This window comes from Callionymus lyra, chromosome 18 (genome assembly GCF_982586985.1).
Source record: "Callionymus lyra chromosome 18, fCalLyr1.hap1.1, whole genome shotgun sequence".
Lineage (NCBI taxonomy): Eukaryota > Metazoa > Chordata > Actinopteri > Syngnathiformes > Callionymidae > Callionymus > Callionymus lyra.
Window position 1 is genome coordinate 16,702,526 of NC_141835.1, and position 26,882 is coordinate 16,729,407.

General features: G+C 42.7%; 2 protein-coding genes across 3 annotated transcripts in view; both read left to right on the plus strand.

Moving 5' to 3' along the window:
• Nucleotides 1-408: 408 nt before the first annotated feature.
• On the plus strand, nt 409-18,964 carry zfyve28 (zinc finger, FYVE domain containing 28). Of its 2 annotated transcripts, none has more exons than XM_087780054.1 (14): nt 409-738; nt 9,434-9,574; nt 12,377-12,514; nt 13,270-13,472; nt 13,536-13,625; nt 14,345-14,434; nt 14,698-14,799; nt 14,866-16,182; nt 16,388-16,483; nt 16,550-16,713; nt 16,778-16,894; nt 17,404-17,505; nt 17,583-17,686; nt 17,752-18,964. In XM_087780054.1, exons 1-14 carry the CDS (start codon nt 703-705, stop codon nt 17,881-17,883), a joined length of 2,832 nt encoding a protein of 943 aa, XP_087636180.1. In that variant the 5' UTR covers nt 409-702; the 3' UTR covers nt 17,884-18,964. The 2 variants fall into 2 exon arrangements, with proteins under 2 accessions (XP_087636180.1, XP_087636181.1); XM_087780055.1 differs by having other exon boundaries at nt 17,404-17,493.
• Nucleotides 18,965-20,293: 1,329 nt separating this feature from the next.
• The window catches only part of LOC148060750 (fibroblast growth factor receptor-like 1), a 31,152-nt gene continuing 24,563 nt past the window's right edge, over nt 20,294-26,882 (plus strand). The window contains exons 1-2 of the mRNA XM_087780271.1: nt 20,294-20,515; nt 21,038-21,117. Of these exons, the coding sequence (XP_087636397.1) occupies nt 21,045-21,117 (73 nt within the window). The 5' untranslated portion in view covers nt 20,294-20,515; nt 21,038-21,044. The remainder of the gene's footprint in view (nt 20,516-21,037; nt 21,118-26,882) is intronic.

A 26,882-nucleotide genomic window follows, 5' to 3' on the forward strand; every position in this document is an offset into this window, starting at 1 on the left:
ACTTTATTTCTTTTCATCTTTCATTCGATTTTGATTAAAGTTGGAAGCATTTTGACCATAGGAAATTGGTGATATTATTCATTATTATTACATATTATTCGATTATTATTATGTATGTCTTGGGTCTGCCCCGGGGCACCCTCCAAGCTGACACACACCGGCATCCAGGAGGTGATGAGAGCCTTTTTTTTCTTTTCTATCCTGGATGAGGGTCCATATCTATGTTCATTCATTATCCTTCACCCACTCATGAAAGATGCCACCGGAAGACCCGCTGAAATAAACGACACGTACCGCAATGTAACGACACAATGGAACAAAAGCCGAAGAAGCGCGTTGCACCTGAACGCACCGCCTCGTGGGAAAGGGGGCGGGGCCTGTGTCAACGTGACTGCCGTCAGCAGCGCTGGAGCGGCAGAGAGAGCAGCGCAGCGCTCGGTGCTCCGCTCCAGTCTGGTCCCGGGCGGCAGAAGAGACAGAACCTCCACCTGCAAACCCGTGAAGATGGGAATACGTCCCCGGACGACTGCTCGGACTGCGCCCGAAGACGTCGCGTTTCGTTCCGGTTGAAAACCCCCTCGGTGCCTCCGTCGCTAGCTTAGCTTTAGCCGCCGACACTGACTGCCGAGACACAGGTGCGGGAGACCAGAGAGAGAGAGAGAGAGGAGGGCTCGGTGACAAAGGGAAGGTGGCGACGGGACGATGAACCGCTTCCGAAAGTGGCTGTACAAGCCCAAGGTAAGTTGTCCCTCCCGCCACGGGCCGTGTCAGCGTCGCTGTCAGGGATTTGTCTCGCTTTGTTTGGAAGTAGCTTAGCATCGCTGCTAGCCTGCTCACTTCTGGCACCTCTGCTGACGTCAGCCTGTGTTGTGGATGCTTCTTTGTTTTTGTTGATTCTTTTGTTGATGGCATGAGATGACAACAGACAGCTTGAAATCTAACCACCAGGTCACAATACCTTTTTAAAAACGTCTCATTCAAATAGGGATACACATAAGTCTAGAATCTGATTATTTTTAAAATATGAAATTAAACCACTTACATTATTTCAATTAGATATTATTCGCATTTTCCCTGAAAGTGTCAATTGTGTGTGGCTGTTGTCGTATTTAGTATCATCCCCCATTGTATTTATCCAATATTTATTTTAATTATTGACAGAAAATCATTTTCAATTTGGAGACTTGGTGGATTTTTGATGCAGTCTCACAGCAAAAGGGTTTCTGGATTGAATCCATCTTTGGCCATTTTGGTGGTTCTCATGCCTGGTACTGGGCATTCCTCCCACAGTTGTCGGTCTACAGGAATCAAAACTTTAAATGGAAAGTGAAGAAAATGTTGTACACAATTTGTACGTAAACAAGGAAGCTGACTTTTTTTTAGCTGGCATTCAGTTAAAGTTTTTGCTGCTTTAAAGCAAGCCGGCCACAATATTTTCAATCCTGGGTTTGGCTGCTTTGACAAATTACGAGGCAAAAACATTTATCCTTGAATATTATAACATGGTTTTTAGATCATTGGCTCACAAAGAAGGGGAGTCCAAACTCAAAACAACTTCTGTTCCTTGCTTGTAACTTCAGTCATCTGACAACGTTATAATCATAAAAAAAGTCTTATTTAGGTTTGTAGATGATACCATCCTGTTGACTAAAACCTCACTCATGTGTTACATGTGATGCTTCACATTTTCAACGTTGTGCGGCTCTCTATGCTCCTTTGCCTGTCGAGGCTTCTCTGTGCAGCTACTCTGCTCCCACCATCCTGTGACACATCACTTATGTTCTAATGTTGACTCTTAAAAAATGGGTTCCAGTGAGGTTGAAATGAAGTGCTGCACATTTGCATGAAATCTTGTCAACCGAATAAACAAACTTCCAACGGCAGTGAATTTCACGTTGTAACACCTACTGACTGAACATCGTCTGCTGGTGTGTGTCAGAATGTTTCAGTTGTTCTCTCTGATTAGACCGTGATTTTAATTTGAGTTGACATTTGTAAATCTTAACTTGTTGTTCTTTGTTTCAATATAAAACGAAACAAACCGAAAACAAGGTGAGAAACTAATGTGTTGATTTAAGTGTCTCTTAAATTGATCGTGGATTGTACTCATCAGTATGTGTCTGTTTGTACAAAACTATCTTTTAAATAAAGAATTTTAGAAAATGCACTTAAGCTCCGCCCACTGAAAAAACGGTTTGTTTTTCTGGAGCTAAAATCTCGTTTAACCACACCCTCTTTGTTGTGATTGGTCAAGCATCGAGGTTTGTCACGCAGTGTCATCAATCCCGGAAGTTTTCACCTCCAAGGTGCTCGTTGTATAAAGAAAGAAGCAGGCGTTCTTCGCTGCTGCAGGATGAACAAAGCCATTATTATAGTCATTATGGACTCATAACCTCTCGTTCGCTGAGATTTCAGACGGGAGAGAAGTTAATAAAGTAATAACTTTCGAAAATTGTCGTGATGAGGGACTTACTGCATCTTGGAGAGGAGGACTTCAACATTTCAACAACTCAGTAAAGTTGGGTTTTCATATTAGTTTCCCTTTAGGAACCTGGACATGATTCGCTCATTTGGCTAACCAGGTTAAACTCTTTCAACATTCACAGCAACGAAAGCCCACACTGAGCCGGTGGTCATAATGTTATGGTTTTTTGGTGTGGTCATTTGTTCCTTGTCTTTTGTGTTGCTTGTGGGTTGACGATGATGTTTGTGTGTTTTCATTTGTCCCAGACACTTTGAAAACTTCCTCTTCCTGTAAATAAATCCCCATCTTTCCTTGTTCCTGGTTTTAAACAAGTGCTCGTAAAACACTTTGTCGCATTGTCAAACCTGAGCAGACATTGTGATCACTCATCCCGACACCTCGCATCAGCCTCATCCTTCCAACCGCGCACACATTCCCGCGTCATTGTCCGATTCTTTGTCAGCCACATTTGCCGACTCGGCAGTTTCGACGCCCATTGTTGTCAGCATTAGTGTTGGTGTCCGGTTCTGCTCGGTCATGTTCTTGAATTGGACCGGGAGCAGAGAACCGTTACATCACCTGGTCGCGCTGCCAAGTCAAAGCTCTGGCATCCACTACAAGCGAACGACTCCGTCACAGCAACTTCTTAAACGCTGGAAATATTCGGCTCCTGATCCCAACAGCGGGAATGTTGAGATGTAATTAATCTGTTTCACTTAACAGTCGTTCTTTGTCGCCCGTAAGCTGTTTATTATCGAACTCTGTCCCCTTGCAGATAAAAAAGCTGACTCAGCATGTTCTCCCCACACGACAGCCCCAGGTATTGATGTTTCCAGAAATGTTCCTCAGTCCTGCCGAATCGATCCGGCGGTCCGGCTGAATTCATCCGGTTGTGTGCTGGGAAAACACACTTCTCTGTCACAGTGTAACAACTGTGAACGATAGACACACACCTAGAGTCACTATTTAGCTGCAGTGCTCTACTTAGAGTATCTGGTAGATGACCTACTTCATACAGATGAGAAACTACTAAGAAATCAAGTCGCACTTTCAAATCTGTTCTGGACTTTGTTGGAGAGTCAAGCTGATAAGAAGTGAGTCGTAAAAGATTAATGTAATACCTGGTGAAATCATCGTCGTGACGACACCGGTCATAATCACAAGGCTGAGGCGTGACGGGCGCGTCTCCCCTTTGATTACCATTTTTTTCCCCCCGTCAGACTTCCAAATCGCTGACCTTCAGTTCCCCACCTCCTCATCCGTCAGGCTGACGGCTCACACCTCGGGAAGCTTCTGACTTGACTTTTACGCCCAGTGGCTTCACGCTGGGCCCGTTTAGTGTGCAACTCCTCTTCCACTCCTCTGTCCAAATGTCAGCGAGCGGCCAGTACTTTCAAACAGTACCAGATGAACGTGACGGTTTAGGATGTGGTCAGGGCGTTTGTCATAAGAGGGAGACGATGGAGAGTTCAACAAGATTACGTAGAAACATGCTTCCCCCTCTAGACTCACTGGAATTATGCTGTCTACAATATTCAAGTGTTTTTTTGTTTTTTTAACTTAGTTTGACTTCCGACATTCCCGTCAATCACACCCGCCCTCCTCCCTGTTTGTTTGCAAGCAGAGCAATTAGTGGCTCGTCTTCACGGGTGGCAGAGCTGGCGTGGAGTCGATGGAAAGGCAAACTGCTGAGCCACGACCAGCCCCCAAGTCGTTCGCATCCTGTCCGGCTCCTGGACCACTTTTGAGAACGACCAGTTCTGCTGACCGGCCCTGCAGCCATTGATTTTGGTGTCAGGCGCCTGGATTTACGGCGCGGAGGACGGTGCGGATGCAGACGGGCAGAACGGTCGACGGCGTCTTTAGATTCATTGTGGTTTTGAGGAAGCGTAGATCGTTTATTATGAGCAGTGACTATTTTTACACGAGTCATTTGGTCTGCTGTGTCTCGATATTCATGCTGGTGAGAAAGTCCAGTCACTAAGGAGTCATTACTCGAACCAGGTGCTGTGACATCATCATGGTTTTCTTGATTTTACATGATTTCGACAAGTATTTAGGTCAAGTATTTCAACACAGTTCCATTGTGTTGTAGTTGTTTCTCTATTTTTGTCATGTGTTGAAGATTAATTGTTGCTTTAGTTTAGATACTGTTATTCAGGCTCTTACAAAAATATCTAACTTATGCATCTAAAAAAAACAGTCTTTGTCCAACGGAGGCAATATTTTTTTTCTTTTTCTCGGCTGGTATGTAGTCAATGAGGGGGTGGAAGGAGAGTGAAGTCTGCTTTATGATTTTATTCCTTCCTCAAGATGACAGTTATTCTGGGTCAAGGACATCATGGTGCATCACAGAGCTGCTTCGACTGCTAACTTGCTAACCGCTAACAGCTCAAGATATTCGGAAAACAAATCCTTCTTAATGATCAATCCTAGGGACTAGTGTTTCTAAGTCCTCCTCAAAGTTCTGAGCCCCGACTCGTGTGCGCTGTTGCCGAAAACCCGATCGATGTCGATGCAGCAGAGGCGCTCCTCTCCCTCAGTGATGGTCTCAGATTCGACTTCCCTCGGTTCCCCCCGGAGCTGCAAGAGAGGAGCAGTCTGCACACTTGTTTCTAACCGCACCAAATGGTTGTCATGATCGGGCCCGTCGGCTCCAGCGCCATCCAAAAACCTGCGACGTCCCTTCAGGCAATCTATCAGATTTTCTGGAGTGTGGCGGACTGTTGTCTCGCTACACTCGCCATAACGGCTGCATAACAATGTGTTGGTTTGTGGCGCCAGTTTTATTCCTGGACATGAAGGGAAAACTGTAAGAATTTGGATTATGAACGCTCTTGTTCATGCTTTCGTTGTCTAACCATCGTGTAACAACAACACACACACTAACTGTTGTGTGAGCGACAACCTCCTAATTTATTTTGATGTCGTAATGTGAAGGGAAGACTTGAATTTTGCTAACAAGCTAACATTTGTCCCATCATACCATAACTTTCTCTGGTCAAGCAGCAACAAGCTGACCTCATGTCGACCTCGTAGGCGATGTGTCCGGCACATGCAGTGGCACAAATTCCAGATTATAGTGACACTGAGATCAGAGACACGGATTAAAGCTTCTGTCCAGATGTGCTGCCAACTCGGAATTGGATGTAGCGCTCCACTGTCCTCACTGTCCAAAACTCTCAAAACGAGCGAGTGTCAGCACGGAATGATGCGTCTTGTACGGCCGTTTCTGTGTTCATCAGGTCCTGAATGAAGGACCAGTGAGGAAATACGAAATGAAAGTAGAGAATTTACTGTCAATTCAAGTTGATTTTGTATCAAAATCTTGATTTATGTTCCCATTGTAGGGCCTTGTTGCAAACCTGCTGCCCCCCTGTGAGGAGAGAAAATAAATATTTTCTTCTACATTTTATAAATGTTTTGGCTTTGAAATAATATTATTATACATTATATATATTTTTGTCATGGTTTATATTTAAATAAAGCGTGTGTAATTACAATTAACACGCTATTCACGGTAGTTATTCTATTTTGTGTTGCAATTACGCTTACAACACAACTAAAGGAACAATGAAATCCTGCGGGATCCTGGCAATGACTGAGGACGAGAGGATACAGTCGACTACAGCAGCTTTCCACGGCTGATGTTTGGACATATTTTGTTTTTTCAGAACAAATGAGTCATGTGGTCTGAAATTCTGCAACGTCAGAGTCATGTACTCTCGTAATACAACAGATATATCCTTGTAGTATTGTTTGTAGTACCATTGTGATATGTTTCGTATTGCTAGATTCTTTACAATACACAACCCTTCTCCAGTGAGATCACTGAGAGGAGGTGAGACTTATCGTTAAACCTGTATGTTGTCATTTTATTTTTAATTTCCTAATTCATTTTTATATCTGACATTCCACACATGTTTAAATTCTGAACGACTCCCTTAATCCACCGCACGACTTGTTTCATCTTCTGCGCTTCAGTGAGCGATAGTGTTTCTTCTCATCAGACTCAAATCAATGGAGCTAAAGTTCAGCATCAAATAGTGAGTGAAGTGCTGAGGATTTAACGCCGACTCGTGAATTATGAATGAGCCTATGAACTGTATCCGGCTGCTTCCTTCTCCAGTCGGCGCAGGTTCAGGGAACTGGTTTGCCCTCACAATGTTTTTGCTTCTGCTGCCTGGTTGACGGCCAGGGGGGGGCGCAATGGAGTGTGGCGGACGGAAGGTTCCTGGTCAATCCCTTAAGTGTGCTCAGTTTGGAGCGTGAAGCGTCACCCCCGACTGAAACCCTGAGTCGGCAGCTCAAAGTCAAGACCGAGGTGGTCTGAGGTGGAAGCGTCACCTCTGTGAGGGGTCAGAGAAGTGTCATCATGGGCTACATTGGATTGAAGGTCTTGACAGTGGTGGTCAACTTAATGGTTTGAAATGACAGTGATGCGAGCGTGTTTATCATCTCTGGGTACAGGTGACTGCCAGTGGCACACCACAGGGGACACGTGGAAGCTGCCGAGTCATGTCCTCAAAGATGTCATTGTTGGTGATGTCATGACCTGAAACCTTGACTTATGATGCAACGGTTTTTGAATCCTTTTTTTGAAAACTTTTTGGGTTGTAATAGAGATCACTGTCTGGACTCGGGAAGGTTTTTTTCAGAGTCATCACTGACTTACGTGGCTTCTCTTGTAGCTGGTAACAATTAAAGCTAAACAGCTTTTTTAATTATGGTGCTTGTGGTCTAGTGTTTAAATTGTGCTGTTCAACTCAACATTGGTTAAATTCCTGCTCAGGGCAGGCAGTGAGAGTGCATCAGCTCACAGATCAACTTGTCCCCAGAAGACCTTTTCCCCTTTTTTTGATCGTGTTAACACTGTCAGAATTTAACATTTCTGATGACTGTAACCAGGAGTGTTAGGGGTGAAAATACCGACACCACGATAATGGTTAAATAATGTTTCTGTAAAATAAAATGATTATGTTTTTTACACAGTTTGTTACTTTTTCTGTTGCAATTAAGGTTCCGACCACTAGTTTATAGTCCTCTGCAGCTAAATGAACATTGAAATCCTACCAGATCCTGGCGATGACTGAGGACTTGAGGATACAGTTGACTCCAGCAGCCTTTGTTTGGACATAATTTGGTTTCAAAACGAATGAAAGCAAGTAAGACTTGGTGACCAGAGTCAAGTCCTCAGAGAATACTACAAATATATCCTTGTTCCTACATAATCGCTATATATATATTGTGGCGTTGCCCCTGTATCTTATACATTTCGTATTGCCAGATTCTTGACAGTACACAGCCCTAAGGTGTATTTTTCTTTAAAAATTCAACCCCCATCTGGAAGCCAAGACTGGAGGAGCTGCTCTACTGAGTTCACTGAGAGGAAGTGAGACTTAAAAACACCTGGACACTGACTTGTCAACAAGTAAAGTAAAACAATTCCAGGAGTGAAAGTTTGTTATTGTAAATATGTTAAATGTTTTAAATGAATCATCGCACTTTGATTGCTCATGTCTGGTTTGACTTCTTGCCATGTTGTTAAGTAAAAAAAAGAAAGAAAATCCACTCATTTTGAAAGATTCTAAGTTCATAAAGTCTAAATAAACTAAGGGTAAAGAATAATTGGCAAGAATGTACAACGTGCTCCATTTAATTCTACAACAGTTTTGACAAATCGGTTCCGATTGAACTCCGTGTGAGTCATTTAATAGGACAAAGGTAAATATTACTGTGGACTTTAAACAAGCGACTGCGCCGCATTCTTCTGACTATTCTCTAAGCAAATGAGAGTTTTGTGTATATTTGCTTCCTTGGAAGATTTCCCATGATGCAGTGCAGGAGGAATGTTCCCTCTTGTGTGAGGAATGCAGCAGCAAGAGGAGAATGTCGCCTGGCATCTGCCTTTCAAAGCCGCTTTTCTTCCTCGGTCTGCGTTGGCAGATGCTCGTCTGAGATCCTTAACTGATCGGAACAATCTATCGCGCGGGTGTTTGACGTCGTTCCACTCTGGTGCGTCTGGTTCTAGTGGAGAACACGCAAAGGCGGCCAGTGAAGTGAATCTTCAGTCAGCAGGGGGTAAACTTCAGTCAGCCAAGAGATATGTGACATTAAAGTGTCATGACTTCTGCTGGTCTTCCTGATGAAGGGACGAAACAATTAAACGGTTTCTCGGCATCTTCTTGTGTCGCCCAGGCCCCAGTTCTCCTCCGACAACATCTCCATCCTTCAAATGACCTTGAATATCTTTTTTAGAATATCTTCCATCTCGACTGCAGGTTACATTTGTGTTTTCTTCTCGTTGTCTTCTTCATTATTAATGAGCAGGAGCGTGTTTTCGGAGAGAAGTGGGGGTCCTCAGGGAGGGACTCGTGCAACATGAAGCTCAGAAAACTAAATCCAACGTGGATCACGACCATCCAAGATGTGTTGTGGATCAGACTGATTTACTTATTTATACAGTTTATTTTAAAGAATGACTGGATACCACATGACTGGACAAACAACATTAAACTGGTAAGGGGTGCATTTTGGGGACCCTTTGTTCTGAATGAAAGGGTTAGCTGTTAGATCTTGCGTTTCCTTATAAACCACCCGATCCTTGAAATGATGGCTACTGTGTATTTTCCATTTAGAAAAAAAACAACCTAGTTTTATCATGTATAAATGTGTAATGCTAACCAAATTCTATTAACCACTCATCGTTTTGATTAGTCATTACTGTTTAATTGTAAAAATTGTAAAAGATTTCTCTCTTTCTTTTGATTCCCATCTTTATAGTTAGTTTAATGAGGAAACTAACAATTTTTCAACGATTGGCCCGTAGTGTGAAAACCTCTAAATATATTCTGTGTTATGAAAGTGTGTAAATGAGCTGCTTGTGGAGGTCTGCGCTTTTCTAAGCTTTCTTTTACTGGAGCTATCGTGGCTTCTCTAAAACTTTAACACGTTGGTCGTTGTTTGCAGAGGACGGACCCGCAGCTTCTGGCGCAGTTCTACTATGCAGACGAAGAGTTGAACCTGGTGGCCACGGAACTGGACAGTCTGGACGGCAGGAAAGACCCTCAGAGATGTACACTTCTCGTCAACCAGTTCCGCTCGTGCCAGGTCAGTCGTACCGTTTCAACTACTTTCTTAGCAATATTTAAGAAAAAACATTATTTTAAGCTTTCTCAAATGTGCTCATAGTTGCACAAAAAGTTCCACAGCCTCCTACTCATGCCCGAAAGTTTCTTCTTCCTGTGTATCTGAAAGGTCAATACAAGTGGCTTCTGTGTTACTGACAAGAAACCAGTGTTGTATGACAAGAGCAGCATTGCTCAATGGACTGAGAGGTCATTGATTCGATCCCAGGTCCAGTAGTAACCAGAATCAAAAGCAAAACATATTTCCCATGAAATATTTGTGTTAATTGGACACAACACAACGTGTATTTCAAAATGAAGTTGTCACAACTTGCCTGGCAAAGCCCCAAATTTAGCCCAAAAATAATAGTGACAGAATGTTCTTTGAGCATGTTTAAAAAGTATTGGATAAAACATCCCAATCCAGAAGAAGCCAAAATAAGTTGGGGGGGCCCACCTTAGTATTCCCAACTTAAACATACCTATTGAGACCCTACTCGCTCTCTTGTTTAAGATTTTCCTGGACATCAGCAAGAGTTGATTTTTCAGTGAAAGCTGCACGAGACAACAGACCCTCAAGGTCTGGATCACTGATAAGGTGGATCCAAGTAGGATAAGAGTTGTGTTGTTGGACTTTGACAAGCGGATCAAGAGTAAATGTGACGATGTTTGTCGGGAACAACTTCTGTCGTAAACGTTAATGAGTTATGAATTCGACGAGTCACGATCATGATGAAAAGATGGATCTGACAGGGTTGCTTATTACTGATAGAGATATCCTAAAGACGGATGAGTCTGTTGATACAAGAGCGACGACCACCGTTACCTACAATCCTGCGACAATCAGGTCTTTGTGCGGTCGAGGAGCATGAGCGATGGCTGCGACACGTCGAGAGCGCAGGAGGAGGTGAAGGAGTGTCATCACGTGGCCTCCCTCCATCACCCTCCCTCGACCCCCAATGGCACAGCTCACAGGGGAGGAACACTTAATAAGGTCAGCGCTGGAGTCCTGACTGCTCCATCGTGACATCAATCTTCTGCTTCCGTTCTGCCACCTCCTCTCTTCTGTCCTGGAACTGGTAGATCATGATGTGACACTGATGTTCTCCAGGATTTCCTCGGAAATTTGCAATGAAAATCTAGATTAAGATTGAATTTACATATTTTGTGCAAAGTTCTTGAATTATTTATGGTTCAAATATTTAACATCTTTATGTCCAATATTTGTTCACAGCATTATTTGACATATTTTCAGGCCGTTTTCAACAAACCTTTTTTCTGTTATTATAGATTTAGTGTTAGAATACATACGTTAATATGTAAAAACTGAATTTTACATGTCACATTAAGATAAATTATTTGAATTATTGCTAGGTAGTGATTTTAAAAAGCTAAAAGAAAATCGAAATACTGAGTAGATACTCTTTAATTTAGTCAAAAACAATGTCAAAACCATAATTTAAAAATATTTATCAAATAATTATAAATAATAAATAATAAATAACGCAAATAAAAGAGCAGTCTAGCGTTAAGTCTAAAGGTAAACATTAAAAAAGGTTTACATGATCTTAGTTGTATTAGTTAGTTAGTTAAACAATTTAAAAACAACAATTTAAATTAAATGCATATAAAAAATGAAGGTAAAAATGTTTTCGATTATTCAATAAACAAACAAACACATGTTAAATAATATATATATATATATATATATATATATATATATAATAAGAAAAATGTGGCATAAATTGTTTTGATTTGTGTTTAGATTTCAAGTAGAATGATGAATGTAGTTGAATGTCTGTGAAATCTAACTCATTCATTCTAATAAGTCAATTTCTAATGGTAATAAGATGTTAAGACTGGCTTAGATTTCAGTATTTGCAGTGCAAGTTCACTCTCTAAACTCTTCGAATGAAAACTGGAGGAAGTGGCATAACCAGATATTTTTCTTTGTGTATGAAAAATGTTTCTCTCGCCAAGTATCTCGATTGAAACAAGAGATTGGTAAAGACTTTAGACTCCTGGATGATGTCCAATTTGCTCTCGGCGTCGCCCCCTGCTGTGTTCGTGGAGCATAGCCGGACCAAGGCACGGGTCCGGCACGCGACCGTGGAGTTATTCAAGCACCGCCCCCCCCACAGCAGTTTAATCTTCCTCGTCCTGAACAAAGTGCTGCAACAGATTACTCTGCAGCTGCCGAGAGCTGGGAAGCTCATTGTGACTCATTGTTGGGGCTCGATTAGCTGCTGCTTCCTGTGACACCGTGTTATTTCACGCCGCCGGAGCATTTGTGCTGACTGTACTACAAGCTTGTCAGTCTTCATTCCTTCTTCACTGACATGTAGTGATGCACGTGTGCTGCTGCGTGTCGCATGTTCCTCATGAAGGCCCAAAACTACAGATCTACGACTTTACGTAGACTATATGGAAAATAAAAATAAAAAACATGTACTTTTTTTGGTGCTTTTTCTTGTAATACATCCTCACAAATGTTCTTATTTGTAAGTTCTTACGTTTAAAAATATACTTTCATAAAGTTACAATTACAGGTTACAAGTTAGTTTTTCCCATTGTTTTAGTTTTATTTTATTTTTCTGTTTAACTTTGGTTTATTTTTAAAATGTATATTTAATTATTCAATTATTTAAATATAGAAAATGGGTGATTTTTCAATAAACATTTACGTGTATTTATAATTGTACTTTCCCTTTAGTTAGGACAAAAACAAAGAAGAAAAAAACCTTCCTAAACCTCCACCTGCAACTTTGTTCCTTCATCTCTGCAGGACAACGTGTTGAACATCATCAACCAGATCATGGATGAATGTATCCCGGGAAACCGGGCCAACAGAGACTTCTGCGTCAAGTTCCCAGAGGAGATTCGTCATGACAACCTGGCCGGGCAGTTGTGGTTCGGAGCTGAGGTAGGTTTATTATTTACCATTTAAAAAATACATTTATTTTACGTGTCAAATCATTTAAAAGTCGCACTGAGATGCATTATTTGAATTATTATTAAGTCTAAATAATTAAATTTACATTTAAACAATTGGTTTTTAAACATTTCAAAAATCAAAAAGATACTGTTTATTTTCAGTAAAAAACACAATGTATGAATATTTATAAAAAAAAACCTTATGAAGAATAAACAATGCAAATAAAAAACATTTATTAAGACTATAATTAAAAGTAATAAATTCCCATGGTCTCAGTTATATTAGTTGTATGTTAAACATATTAGAGGAAATAAATAGAGAAATAAAAACGTTTTTTTCCATTATTAATTTCACTTATAATAAAGAATGCGAAAAAATTGTCTCAATTTTTATTTAAATGTTAAATGGAAAGATAAACTGGCATTTAAAAAATGGTATAATAGTGTAAATATGAAAGAACACTCGGGAATATTGAATATTATAATAATTATATTTTACAACAATTATTGTCCATAAATAAATATAATAATTGTATTTACACTTACAGTCAATACAGAGCAATATCTATATGTTATTGTGGAAATAAAATGCGATACATACACAAGTGTATGTAAACTTTTGTGTTCATAAATCAGCAACATTGAGAAATTAAAAAAAGACATGCATCGCTCAGGACCATGAAAATATGATTTAATTTGACAAGAGAAAGACATTGTGGGTCACAGTTGTGTGTTGTGGTTCAGTGTCTGGCGGCCGGCTCCATCATCATGAACCGTGAGATCGAGAGCATAGCCATGAGACCTCTGGCCAAAGACCTCACACGCAGCCTGGAGGAAGTCCGTAACATCACCAGAGACCAGGCCTTGAGGGACCTCAACCTCTACTCCGACCGCCTGAGGGAAGCTCTGGAACACTTTGACGTCCTTTTCGCCGAGTTTGAACTCAGGTTAGTGGACTCGCACTCAGGTCCCAGTCGCCCGGGGTCATTCACTTTGTGTTATCTGTGCAGCTACGTGTCCGCCATGGTGCCTGTCAAGTCCCCCAAAGAATATTACGTCCAGCAGGAGGTGATCGTGCTCTTCTGTGAGACGGTGGAGAGGTGAGGTCGCTGTGAGGGACTCTGACCCTTTTCTTACTTTACTACTAGGGATCAACGATTTTTGGAAAAATCAAGGTTTGAGACCTTGGCTCCTGCGTGTGTTATGTGCCAAAGATGATGATTTTTATGTATAAGAAAGTAAACTTTTATTTAAAAAAAAAAGGTTAAGAGTCAAGAGCAGTGGGGGACAATTGAAATCCTTTATATACTTTGACTGGAAGGGAAAGATTAAGAATTTAACATGATGGAAAAACTTTGAACTTTAAAAAATAAATAAAATAAGCTTTGGTCTTAATTTGATTGTATATTATTGTATTTCTTGCATTTACGTTAAGATTCTTAAGGGAAAAACGCTAAATATTTTATATATTTTATTAAAAATAAAACACATCAGATGCCAAAAAAAAGTATTATTGTGCCATAAAATGAATTAAATTTTTAAAAATATAATGTAGTTCTACGAAAAATATCAAACCAATACCCTTCGAAACAAATGGAAGGAAGAAAACAAGATAAAAAGATATTTAAAAAACATCTTTATCCTAGAGCTAAACTAGTAATAACATTCTAGATGGCCATTGGACGCCTGTCTAAATGGACAGTTTTATAGAATTGTATAAACCTCACGCTGGCCACATACATGGAGTCAGAGGACGCATGTCTGGTCAAGAGAATACTTGAAATCAATGGGAACGTCAGCAGCTCTTATTTGTTTCCAGGGCGCTCAAGCTCGGCTACCTCACTCAAGACATGATCGACGACTACGAACCTGCACTGATGTTTACAATTCCACGACTCGCCATCGTCTGGTACGTGTCTCGCCTCATTGTCTTCACCTCTTCTGACCTCAACCTAGAACCTTCAGTTCCTGAATCATTCACCGTTTTTATATCTCCCTCCTGTACTACTAGTGTTTGAATGTGTACTAATGTGTATTGTTGCTAAAATATTGGTCATTGTTTTATGTATAATTGTCTTCATTTAATGGTTTTATGTTTTGTTATAAACAACTCAAATGTCCCCAATGTGAGAAGAATAAAGGTCTATCAATCCATCAATGTCTTCAATCCAGCGGGCTGGTGGTGTACGGCGAGGGGCCCCTGGATCTGGACAGGAAGTCGGAGGACATGTCGGAGCTCTTCCGACCGTTCCGAACGTTGATGAAGAAAATCAGGTGAAGCCGAGTCGGCCCTTTTTTCAGTCTTTTTCTTCTGGTCCTGAACGTCTCGGGCGTCTCCAGGGACCTGCTGCAGACGCTGACGGAGGAGGAGCTGATCACGCTGGAGAGGAGTCTGTGCATCACTCAGGACGGAGACGTGTCCGCCGGACCCAGCGTGTCCACGACGCCGGCACCAGAACCCGGGTGCAGCCAGTCGGACTCCTCCGGGGAGAGCGCGGTGGAGGAGGAGGTGGTGGCCGAGGTGGAGAAGGGCTGGGAGGAGGTGGAGAAGGAGCAGGAGGAGCAGGACCTGATGTGCGAGGAGGCGGAGGAGGCGGAGCTCGCCTGCTCCATGCAGTACGACGAGGAGGAGCTGGAGCAGCTCAACATGATGGTGTACCGGGTGGGAGACGAGATGTCCACGCTGTTGTCTCCCCCCAGTGTGGGTCAGTCACCCGCTCACCGTTTGACTCGGAGGGAGGGGGGAGGAGCCAGCGGGGCCTCCAGCACTGAGGCGTCCCCGCTCAGGCAGGCGGCGGTCCGGGGGAGGACCGGCGTGTACGTGGAGGAGGAGGACCGCGTCTTCTTCATGGAGGACCTGGACGCCGCCGGAGACGCCTGCAGGTGCAGCAGCAGCAGCTCGCCGTCCAAAGGCTCGCCCGTCAAGCCAGCTCTACGGAATGGCTGGTGCCCCGAAGCCCCCCTGGCGGACTCGTCCTGCCTGCAGCCGCGGCGCCGCCTCAACGGACCTGAGACGCGAGCGTTTACCAACGGCTGGGAGGTGGGCCTAGAGGGGACCGCGGCGGAGACCGCCGAGGTCATCGCTCACCGCATGGGCGGCATGAAGCTGTCGGCCACCGTCATCTTTAACCCGCGCTCCCCCAGCCTCACCGAGCTGGCCACGGACAAGCTGCTGCTGCCGCGCCCCCACCCGTCCGAGCTGGAGCCCTGCGGCCCCCTGGTGGCCACTCACTGCCTGCTCAACTCCTGCGTCTGCTGCGGCACCTGCGACGACAACCACGACGACGTCAACATGGAGACGAGCGGGCTGGCGAGTCTGGCCCTCGGCCTGGACAAGGGGTCCGAACCGGTCATCCAGTCTTCCGCCCGACAGCTGCCGCCGCGGGACCCCTACGGGAGAGGAGGTCTCCCCCACCTGTCGCCGCGCTGCCCCGGAGAGCCCGTCGAGGGGGAGGGGCACGCTCAGTTGTGTGAGAAGTGCCTGGTGATGACCCAGTGGCCGGGACGTCCCGCTCAGGACCGCAGCCGAGGAGAGGGCGTGTCGCCCTGCAGCCACCAGCAGAGGGAAGACAAGAGGCCGCAGCCCAAGGAACTGGACAAGCAAGCTGCGAAAGAGTCCAGGAAGGACACCAAAGAGGACAGCAGGAGAAGCTCCAGGTGGGTCAGACCTGAACAAGCATCTTGAATCATAAACTATTCCCTATTTTTTATTCATATAAATTCGTTTTTTGAGACCTTCATGTCATGTAAGTAACTTATGAGAATTATTTTTTGTGTTTCGTTAACAAGTCTAATTTAAAGTTTTAATTATATTTTGACACGATGATTCAAACCAAGAAATTACAATTATTTTCTGCTGCAGTTTCCAGAACTCTCCGTTGAGCTCGGTGTCGGGCAGCGACTGCGACAGCGTGTCAGTGACCACCTGTAGTCTGACCAGCAGCGCCTACAGTCCAAGGTAACATGTGACCTCCAGGCTTGTCCCGCCTCCCCTCCCCTCCAACCCTCTGTCCTCTCCCTCCAGCCCCGTCAGCAGTCTCACTCCCAGCTCAGGGATGTCCGAAGACCCGGATCAACGCGAGATCCAGCTCGCCGTGCAAGACGTCAAGATGGCCGCCAGGAACAAGATCCGATCGCGCTTCCACAGCAGCAGCGACCTCATCCACCGCCTCTTCGTCTGCATCTCAGGTAGGATCTCCTCTGTCCACCTGACGTCCTGTGGCCACACCTCACCTCTCCCTCTGTGGTCCAGGAGTCGCCGACCAGCTGCAGACCAACTACGCCAGCGACCTGCGCAGCATCTTGAAAACTCTGTTCGAGGTCATGGCCAGCAAGTGTGAGCAGGGAGAAATAGACATGGAGAAGAAGAGTGAGTGTCACCCCCCTTTTAAAATGAACTGCAATGTTCATGGCAGCAGTTGTGTATTTAACAAACGTCAACACAATTATTTATAATATATTGTCATAGCTCTCTTTAAACTATACAACTTGATACAATGACGCCCTCTGTTGGCCATATTAAGAACCATTAGGCTACGTCTCTTAATTTTTATTCATACATACTTTTTATTCTTATATAATTGACACCATAGAGTTTATTCTGAAGACTGTTCTACCCCAAGATTTATTAGACAAAAAACACATATTAGATTGTATTTTGGTAGAAATATCAATGTTTGTATAAAACTCAAACAGACCAAATTGTTGTTTAGGATATTTCATTTAGACTCTACAGGTAAAAGTAAATTTTTACAACTACATTAATTTGAGTCGCAGTTTATCATTTACTACAGAATGGGTGTAGAATGAAATGATGTCATCAGGTGATGATGATGATGTTTATATCAGCCAAGGTGTTCAACTTTGTTGGTTCTGCAGGTCCGGCCGTGCTCAGCTCGGTTCTGGAGGACTGTGCTCTCTGCCAGGAGACGGTGTCGTCGTCGGAGCTGGCAGCTAAAGTTCGGGAGGGTCAGTTTGAAGGTCAGAGCTCCTCCTTGCCGGAGGTCACCCTGTCCTTCTCTTCCTGTTGATCCCAAGTCCCCCGACTCCGTCCACAGATCCTCCAGACTGGGTTCCGGACGAGGCCTGCAGCTGCTGCACGTCCTGCCAGGCTCTGTTCACCGTCATTCGTCGGAAGCATCACTGTCGCAGCTGCGGGAAGGTCGGTGCTCCCGGTTTTTTCCGAGGTCATCTGAGCTTCAACTCACCATCTACGTCTCCTTGCAGATCTTCTGCTCGCGCTGCTCCTCGCACTCGGCGCCGCTGCCCCGCTACGGCCAGGTGAAGCCGGTCCGCGTGTGCACGCACTGCTACGTGTTCCACGTCACTCCGTTCTACAGCGACAAGGCCGGGGTCTGACACACTCGCCGGACCACCGGCGGTCCTGCAGAGGCACCAGGTCATGTGACACAACAGGTCTGAAGGGCACGGCTGCCGTTCAGACTGAAGACTTGTGTGATGTTTTCGCGTCTGCAAGCTTCCTACAGAACTCCTGCTGGAGTCGCACTACTGACCAGAATGTAAGTGACCTGTAAATACCTGACACTGACCTCTGCCAGGGGTCAGAGGTCAGCAAGGTTCCCTCATGCTTTTACTGAATGTGACACTTTAAGCAACGACTCGTTTGTTCATACGTCAGCAATACTGTCATCGTTTCCTCACTGGACGTCCACACAGCCCTCTGACCTTCACCTGACCTCTACCGTTGACCTTCAACAGGTCGACGTCTTTGAACCCAAACACAAGTCTGAAATAACAGTACAACCTCTTCATATCGACACAAGGACACTAAACATGCACGCAGGCACTAACCCAGACTATGTTTACACTACTACACAACACTGGGACAGTGTGGCACAGAAACACAACAACACACCGGGGCACCGTAACACTACACGTGGAAACGACACAGACACACTAAGACACAGACGTACGACGACATATCAAAACACAATAAAACACTAAACACAAACTAGACACATCATCTGAACGCACCAAACAAATTGGTGCTCCGTCTTCTGCCCCCTAGTGGACAGTCGCGCTCTCTACACGTTCGTCCACCTCACTCACCAGAGGCCTTCCCATGTGCCGACCACGGACAAGCGGCCGCCACAGTCTCCATCTTCCTCACTCGCTCATGTGAACATGACAGAGAGAAGTTTGTCGCTCTGCCTCCGTTTCCACGACAACCGCAGCAGCAACAATGTAAAACCTGCTTCGACCAGCAGCTTCTCAGGCATCCCCGTCTTCACTTCTCAAGCAGATTTCTTTTATAAAGAACAGACTAATGAAGCTATTTTTATTTTGTCAAACTCATGCAGTAACGAAAAGATCCTATTTCTTACGTCTCAATGACAGCACACTTGCTTCCATGTTCAAAGAACAATGTTATATAGTTTTAAATGACGTGTATATTGAAATAAATGAATGTTTCCTGCTTGATGTGTCACTGTTTGAATCTCGACATCATCCTCACTTGAATATAACCGTCTCGTTATAATCACCGACGCTTCCGGTTGCTGCCGGTAGGTGGCAGCATCAGCTCAGGTGCTTTTTTGTATTCAGTTAATTCACGGTGTCAAATTTGCACAACAACCTATAAATGAAATGTAGTAAATATTGAGAACAGTCCCTGAATTTGTAATTTTCTCATAGAAGTGTGTAAGTATTTGTTTTGTAAAATGATATATATTTCTTATAACTTAACTGACATGATTGTGAAATACATTCTGTAATAAAACGCAAAAAGGTGCGGAACTATAAGTGCAAACAAATTCAAAATTACAATATATAAATTGTGTACTAAAAGTACATATTAATTAATACATAGGGCTTAAATATAGTTGATCAAAGTACTAAAGAGAAATATTGGATAAAGTTTAGCTCCATTTGAGCTTTTTCCCATCTATTGATATATCATTAACTTTTTCTTTTGTCATTTCTTACTTTTATGGTCACTTTTGTATGATTTAAATATCGTTTTATATTTTCAAAATAATCTTCAAACAAAAAAAAGCGACAAGATTATATTTTAGAGTCAAAACTCCATTTAAACAGCCCCAGAGCAGTTCCAAAGTTTTCCTTTAGATGGTGGTGTTCGTTGTTTCCAACTTCTCATTTATGTTATTAATGTTGAACCTTTAGCTCGTTCCTCTTAACACAGTTCTATTATAAATCTTATTGAATAACAACAAAGAATTGTAAATGTAGGTGCCATTTTGTTTTAATAAACTTTCTTTCTCCGTCTCTCTTAAATACATAAATATTAATTTTATTTCTTGTTTTATGGTGTTCTTATGTATTATGATGACAAGATGTGGACGAAGCTTGTGTAATGTGTCGTCCAGACTGTACAAAGTAGTTTGATGCAAAACTATCGAGAAATGTTATACATCAGATATTTCACAAAATAGTCAAAAAGTAATTTCAAAGTATAGTCTATATTTGATATTGTTTATATATTTAAAAAATATTAGATTTTTATTTTTGTATTTCCCTATATTACCACTCAAATAATAGATAGAAGACGTCCATGTTTCAAATTCAAAATTCGTGTTTTTTCTTTGACTTTGTCAATCTAAATTCATGACGTAATAGTTGATCTATTTTCTACCTTGAACTTGACAGCAGAGTGACCGAGAGCGGAAGAGTTAAAGCGCCGCGGGTCGTGATTGGCCCGCAGCTTCAGTCTGGGACGGACCACAGTCCTCCGCGAAGAGCGCACCGCTACACAATCACACACACACACACACACACACACACACACACACACACACTTCAGGCTCCCAGAAGTTTTTTCAGATTTCACTTTTCCTGCTCACGTTTGGATGGACGAGGCTGGTTCCGAATGCATCCTTCAAGCCACACGGATCGTCGCCTGCTGCGTTCACGGACTGTGAAAAACCTCCGGTGATGTCAGCGCTGGATCTCGGACTCTCGCTAAAAGTCAACAAAGTGACACAAAAGTTGGATTGTTTCACCAAATATTAAGGTTTGAACTGCATTTAAATCCTATTTCTTGTGTTTTTTTGAGCAACATTAATTGATGAATCAGATTATAACTTTGATAAATTACTGCGTATGATTTAAAAGTGAGTTTAAGTATGTTTAGATATTTAAGGAAACTTCTCCATTGCTTTTACACTGCAAATCAATGTTTACAAAGTTATCATCATTGAATTAACAACTTTTCTGGTAACTTTTGTCAACATTAATTTTAAATTTAGGATCTTCCAGTTATGTAGATATATAAGTATATATTTATCCACACTTATTTGTTCATTTTTGTTGCATATTCATCTTTATTCACGTGTTATTTTGTTACTAATAATGTATTAATTTGTTATTTTTACCATATTCTGAAAGGAGTTAAAGCTTTCTATGATAATAATATCAAGCAAACATTTTAAATGTACAACCAGTAAATGATGAATGTAAATAAATGCACGTCTAATAATTATTTTGAGTACATTTTAGTTTTTTTTTTTTAACTTTAAATGCTGCTTTACTACAGGAGGAAGATGGACAGCATGGACGTCCTGAGGATTCTTCTCTTGGTCTTGGAGGCTGTTCTCTTGAGCGATGGTGCCAGAGGTGAGAGCTGCTCTATTCATGTTTGACATCACCTGCGGGGAAACCCACAGCGCGTCTCGCTCCGACTCCACAAGTGATGCTCAGAAAAGTCAGGGGCGGAAAAACTGAGAGGCAGATAAAAAATAACTTTAAAGAGCCCAAAATCAACAGAGTGCCGAGGACGGTGAGCGAGCTAACGTGTGTGTGTGTGTGTGTGTGTGTGTGTGTGTGTGTTCACTGCAGCTCAACCAAACAAACATCATCCATCAGTCTGAGGGTGAAGCCGCCGCGGTGGAGTCCAGCTCTCCTGCTGCCGGCCTCACACCAGACTGTTTATTGTGACTCAAAAGAAGCTCACATTGAACGTTTATCTCAATACAACACGAGAGTCCAAAAAATCATGACGCTCTGGACTCTTTATGCTCACACAGCATAAATAAAGAAGCTCACTTTACACTTTTTTTGGCTCAATTTCTGATCCAAAAAATGGTCGAAAAACTGAATATCTCAGGATAATTAATGTATTTCACGATATGTTGGGGAGATACAAGGTCAATGGGTGTCATGTGAACGTGGGTCAGAGGTCATCATAAATGTGGAGGGAGTACATGTTTGACGATGAAGCTCCTCCTGAGTTAAGGTCAGTAAAATGCCGGAGCTGATAAGATCTGCGGAGGACAAAGCTGCATTCACGGCGTCGCCTCTTAAGCGGAGCAAACAACGGTCAGACGCTTCATCTGATTATCGGCTAATTTTGTTTGTTTTTGGGACAAGACGTGATGAGATGTTGAGCCGAGTTGGTTCGAGTGACAGGCTGCGACTTCAGACCGTCCAGAACAAAGCTTTTTTTTAAAAAAAATTCTGTCAAATCGAGAAAAGCACTTGAAGGCATCATCTTTGTCAAATTTTCATTTATTGAAGACACTTAAAAAGACACAGATATCATAATTGGCAGAATAATAAATCATGTTTTATTACTTGTGTCAAACGTGAAGGCCAAATATAAACCACCGACTCAAAGCGTTTGACCCACATAGAATTTAAACATACAGTAGAGTTAGAAAAGACTAATTTAGGGTGTATTAAAATATATGATACATGTTTTTTTTTAAATGCTGTAGAGATGAAAGTGTTAAGCAAAGTATTAAATAAAAATCTAATGTAAACTTAAATTCAAAGACAGTTAAAGCATTCCTCTAAAGCACTTCAATCAAAATTCAAATTTCACTCATTTTCACCCTCATGTCGACTAAGGGTTGGGTCACAAACGGCGCTCATTTTCTTCGTCTTTTTCGTCCAAAACGACAAACTAAAAAACATCCAAATACTTCAATACTGCTCGTCTGTAACGTCCATCTTGTATTGAAGCCTCGACAAGAGAAATGGTTTGAGAAAAAATGAAACAAATGAAGCTTATTGGTAGCAGAAGCTAAAAGGCTAATACGCTACTCAGACGGGGAACACTCCTGGGAAGAGAGAGAGGAGACACCGGGAGAATTTGGGGTGAATTATCACTTTAAATAGCGAGTAAAAAAAAAGTACATTATCATCCTTCAATCTATGTTGACATCCTCGGGAGATGCTACATGCTAGCATTAGCTTGTAAGAGTTAAAACTGAGAATGACCTCACAATCTGTTCGGACTTCCTGTTTATAGAAAGACATTTTTTTAAAGATCATTTTGTGACTTGTGTCTATACTAGGGATTCATTAAAGCCACCTCCATCAAATCAATAAGAAAAAAGGAGGAGAGGTTGTGTATGTGTGTACCCCCTCCAGCCCCCCACACCTCCCTGAGTGTGACTTTCCTGCCTCGAAACAATGAGAAGACACTTGAGTGACTATTTAAAGGCTGTTGCTGTCAGTCATCAGGGCGACATCTGACCCCCCATACCAGCACATGCACCCCTGTGGCCTCCCCCCCTCCTCCCCCTCAGGAACCCCGACACTTCCTCCCGCAGCTGGACGAGGTGCTCGCTGATGTGTCCCAGCAGAGCCGCTAACGTGGTGACAAGCTGAAACAAAGCATCCTGGGACATGTTTAAAAAAAAAAAAAAAAAAAAAAGCCTCACAGGTGTGTGTGTGAAACAAAGCCCCAGCTTTTCTGTCATTGACTTTATAAGATGGTTCACATCTGGAGCTGATCACGGAGTCGGAAAATATACATCTTTACAGCGAGTTACTCATAACAAGAGAAAGGTACCAGAGGGTGCCAACGATCTTAAAATCTGTTTGGCGTCGGCAGAGTTTTCCATTTCCTCTCGTCGTAATGAGCCTGTTCTTACAAAACCGAAAAAGGCCCCGAAAGTCTCTTTACTTTTTTTTAATAGCTCCTAGAGTGCTGAGAAGGTGTTTCGAGTGGAGGTCCGGAGAAGGGTTGGAAAAGCGCGGAGATGTTGACTCTGTCGCTGCTCATGAATGCAACATTGATCCGTGGAAACAAGACCGTCGGTGTGTGCAGTCCAGGGTTCAAAAACCTCCCTGTTTGAAGTTGGTTTTCTACGAGTTTCTTACCATTTGGTTCCATACCTCTTAAGGTTTGCATTTAAAGTCAATGCAGTGGTTCGATTTTCAATAGTTGCGATACAATTTGGGAGTGGTCACATGATCTACCTGACAACTGTATTAACAGTGTAAGAATAACCAATAAGAAGAAGAAAATAACAAGAGGAATGAAAGACCTGATAACCCAGATGTGTACTTTTTTATATTTTCACACCTTTAAAGTCAAAATACAAACGCCATTTTGACTCTCCACTAAAATAAGACCCGCCTCAAGCAGACACCTCCAGAGCTGTTTAAAAACCAGCGACTACCTGCTTTAAAAAAACTACCTCTTGTCGTTATTATCTTCTTCTGTGTTTCCTCCTCTTTATTGCCATTGTAAAGCTGAAGGAAGTGAGTCGAGCTAATGTGCTGTTGTTAAAACAAGGCATGATCTGACCTTTCACACCCGCCCCGGCCTGTCGCAGCTCCGCAGAGAACCCCCATATATTCACAGAGCCCGGGTCGGTTTGTGAGGATCAATGGATCGGATTATGACGCGTGTGGTGCTCACTCTGCTGCCACCCGGAAGATTTACTGGAGGCTCAGGGGTGTTTTGGGGTTTAGTTTAAAATGAACATGATGGAGAAGAACACGTCTGCTACTCTGGGATGTCGTGGCATGTGGCCCGCCAGATGTTTGGCTCAAATCAAAGTGGATTCATTTATTTATGTTGATATGGTGACTTTTAAAAACACCAATATTATAACAGAAATCATTACGTCCTTCTAAGCTAAAAGAAAACAGAAATCCTGCAAGATCCCGGTGAAGACTGAGGACGAGAGGATACAGTCGACTCCAGCAGCTTTTAACGCTAAATGTTTGGACATATTTTGGTTTCAAAACAAATGAAAGCAGTTACGACTTCGTCAAGAGTCGTGTGGTCTGTAAATTCTGCAACACCAGAGTCAAGTACTCGACAATACTACACATATATCCTTGTTGCTACAGTGCAACAATATACGGTATCATTTACCCTGTATCGTAATTTGTATACACAATTTTAAGATTATAATATTACGTTCTTGTCACTACAACAACAATAATAACGTTGATACTACGACTACTAATAACAATAATCATAATCACAATAATAATAACAATAATACATCGTATTTACTCTTTTTAGGACACACAAAGATGTATTACACACAAAGGACAAGACTAAGTACAGGAAAGACAATTACGAGGAAGCATTATTTAACATGAGGGAGGATTTAAAAGAGGAGTGACTTTAGGAGTTCCTGATGGGTTGAGGCAGCAGCAGAGAAACCTTGTACTCCTTTTTGTGTCGCCTATGTACTCGCACCTACTGTTCTTTTCAAGTGTGCGATGCTTTTCTTACGTCCACCAGTACTTACACCTTCTTTCAACCGCTACTCCTCCCGTCAGCTGAACATGCATCTGTTACTTTTGCTCAAGTTTTCGTCCACCTGCTCACGTTACATCCATGACAGTCTCTCACATCTTGTACCTTTACTCCTCTTTATTTTAACTTACTTTGACTTCCATGACTGTCGCATCCACGAAAACTGAAGCTCTACCCGGTTTAAGTCAACTTCTAGACCTTAAGTTTGTGCTTAACTTACTCGGGTACTTACTTGAGGTCCAGTCCAGGGTCCCTAAGTCGGGCTTGACGGGTGAAGTCAGGGGTCAGAAGCTGTGATAAGTGGCCATAATGGAGGTCAGTAGGTGTTTGCTTTAGCGGGGTCATATAATCCCTGTTAGCAACACTCCCTCATTGACCCTCTCTAATGGACACTTCAATTAGCATTCATGTGGAACCGCCTTTGTCTCGGCCCGACGTTTGTCTCAGCTGTATGCTAATGCACAGAGTCCCCCGACTTTCCTGCTCCTTGTTTTTATTTGTGGGTTTAAAAAAAAAAAAAAAACCCTGCTTCACAACGCTCATTAGTTTGTTTGGCCAGTTGGCTCAGGAAGCAGACCACACACGCTCTTCCTGCTCCGGCCAACAGGATTTGGGATCAGTTAAATTGGATCTCCTTTATACCCGCCTTAACTTTTACCAAACCCCCCCCCCCACGAAGCTGCACACACAAGGTGTCGGAATATCACCGCATGCTTATCAACTTAACGTGTTCTCCGCCCTCACCAGCCGGGCCTCGGTACCAGAACCGTTTTGTGTTAATTAGCTGATGTTTGGCTCCCGAGTTTTTAACGAGAATTTCTAAATTCTTTACGTTATTTTTCCCACGTTCCGTGCTCCAGATGATTCAGGAGAACAAACGTTGAAATGTGTGTGAATTGTTGCATCTACTTGGAAGAATCAAACCACTCCTGTTGTGACAAGAACTTGATATTATAATCTTTTGGGGTCTATACGATACAGGGGCAATACATCGTGATACTTTAGTTACAAGGATATATTGTGTAGTATTGTCGAGTACTTCTCTCTGGTGTTGCAGGATTTACAGACCACACGACGCTTGACGAAGTCGTAACTGCTTTCATTTGTTTTAATATATGTCCAAACATCAGCTTCGGAATCGACTGTATCCTCTTGTCCTGAGTCATCATCGGGATCTTGGGGGATTTTCTTTGTACCTTTAGCTGAGGAGGACGTAATGATTGCTTGGATTAACTTTAATTGCAACACAACACTAGGAAATATTTGAATGTTATTGTAAATAAAAATGTGTATGATTACATATTACACACGGTTTAATGAAACATAAAGCATAAAAATAGATATGATAACTAAAAGATATGATTTAACTCCCCCTCCAACCCTAAAAACTTACTTATTTTACTGTTTTTGTGAAAATCTAGACATGTGTAGTCACTCAACGCTCAATACATCTGGTGAAGGACATCATGCACTCTGTCTCGAGGTGCATTCACGATAAATGGGATTTCTTTTTTAAACCACTTGCTACTGATGGTTGTCAGTTTCCAGCAATAAAACCACTTCAAGGTCATCTTAAGAAGTGGTTCAATTTGTTCGGCGGAGAGTCAAAGTGGTGGATGCACTAAGCATTTTGGACAAGTACTGCTCCGGCGTGGGTTTTGGATCGAACCTTAAACGATCCCGCTCCTGACCCACAGAACCATCCTCTCCCTCCTCTGTTCAATTCGTGCTCCACAGCTGTTCTCCTCAGAGGGGGGTCCTCCTTCTCTTACCCCTCACAATGAGGGAAGGTGGTCTTGGATTACCTTAGCGAGTCGCTCCAAACACAACATGGTGGGACTGCGGCATCGGAAGGAAACATCTCCGTGTGCCG

What these genes read in the sequence shown, in the direction of transcription:
- zfyve28 (XM_087780054.1), top strand. Translation starts at nt 703, where the DNA reads ATGAACCGCTTCCGAAAGTGGCTGTACAAGCCCAAG. An exon ending in CCACGACTCGCCATCGTCTG is followed by an intron (nt 14,435 to 14,697) that starts GTACGTGTCTCG and finishes TCTTCAATCCAG; the next exon opens with CGGGCTGGTGGTGTACGGCG. An exon ending in TCGGGAGGGTCAGTTTGAAG is followed by an intron (nt 17,506 to 17,582) that starts GTCAGAGCTCCT and finishes CTCCGTCCACAG; the next exon opens with ATCCTCCAGACTGGGTTCCG.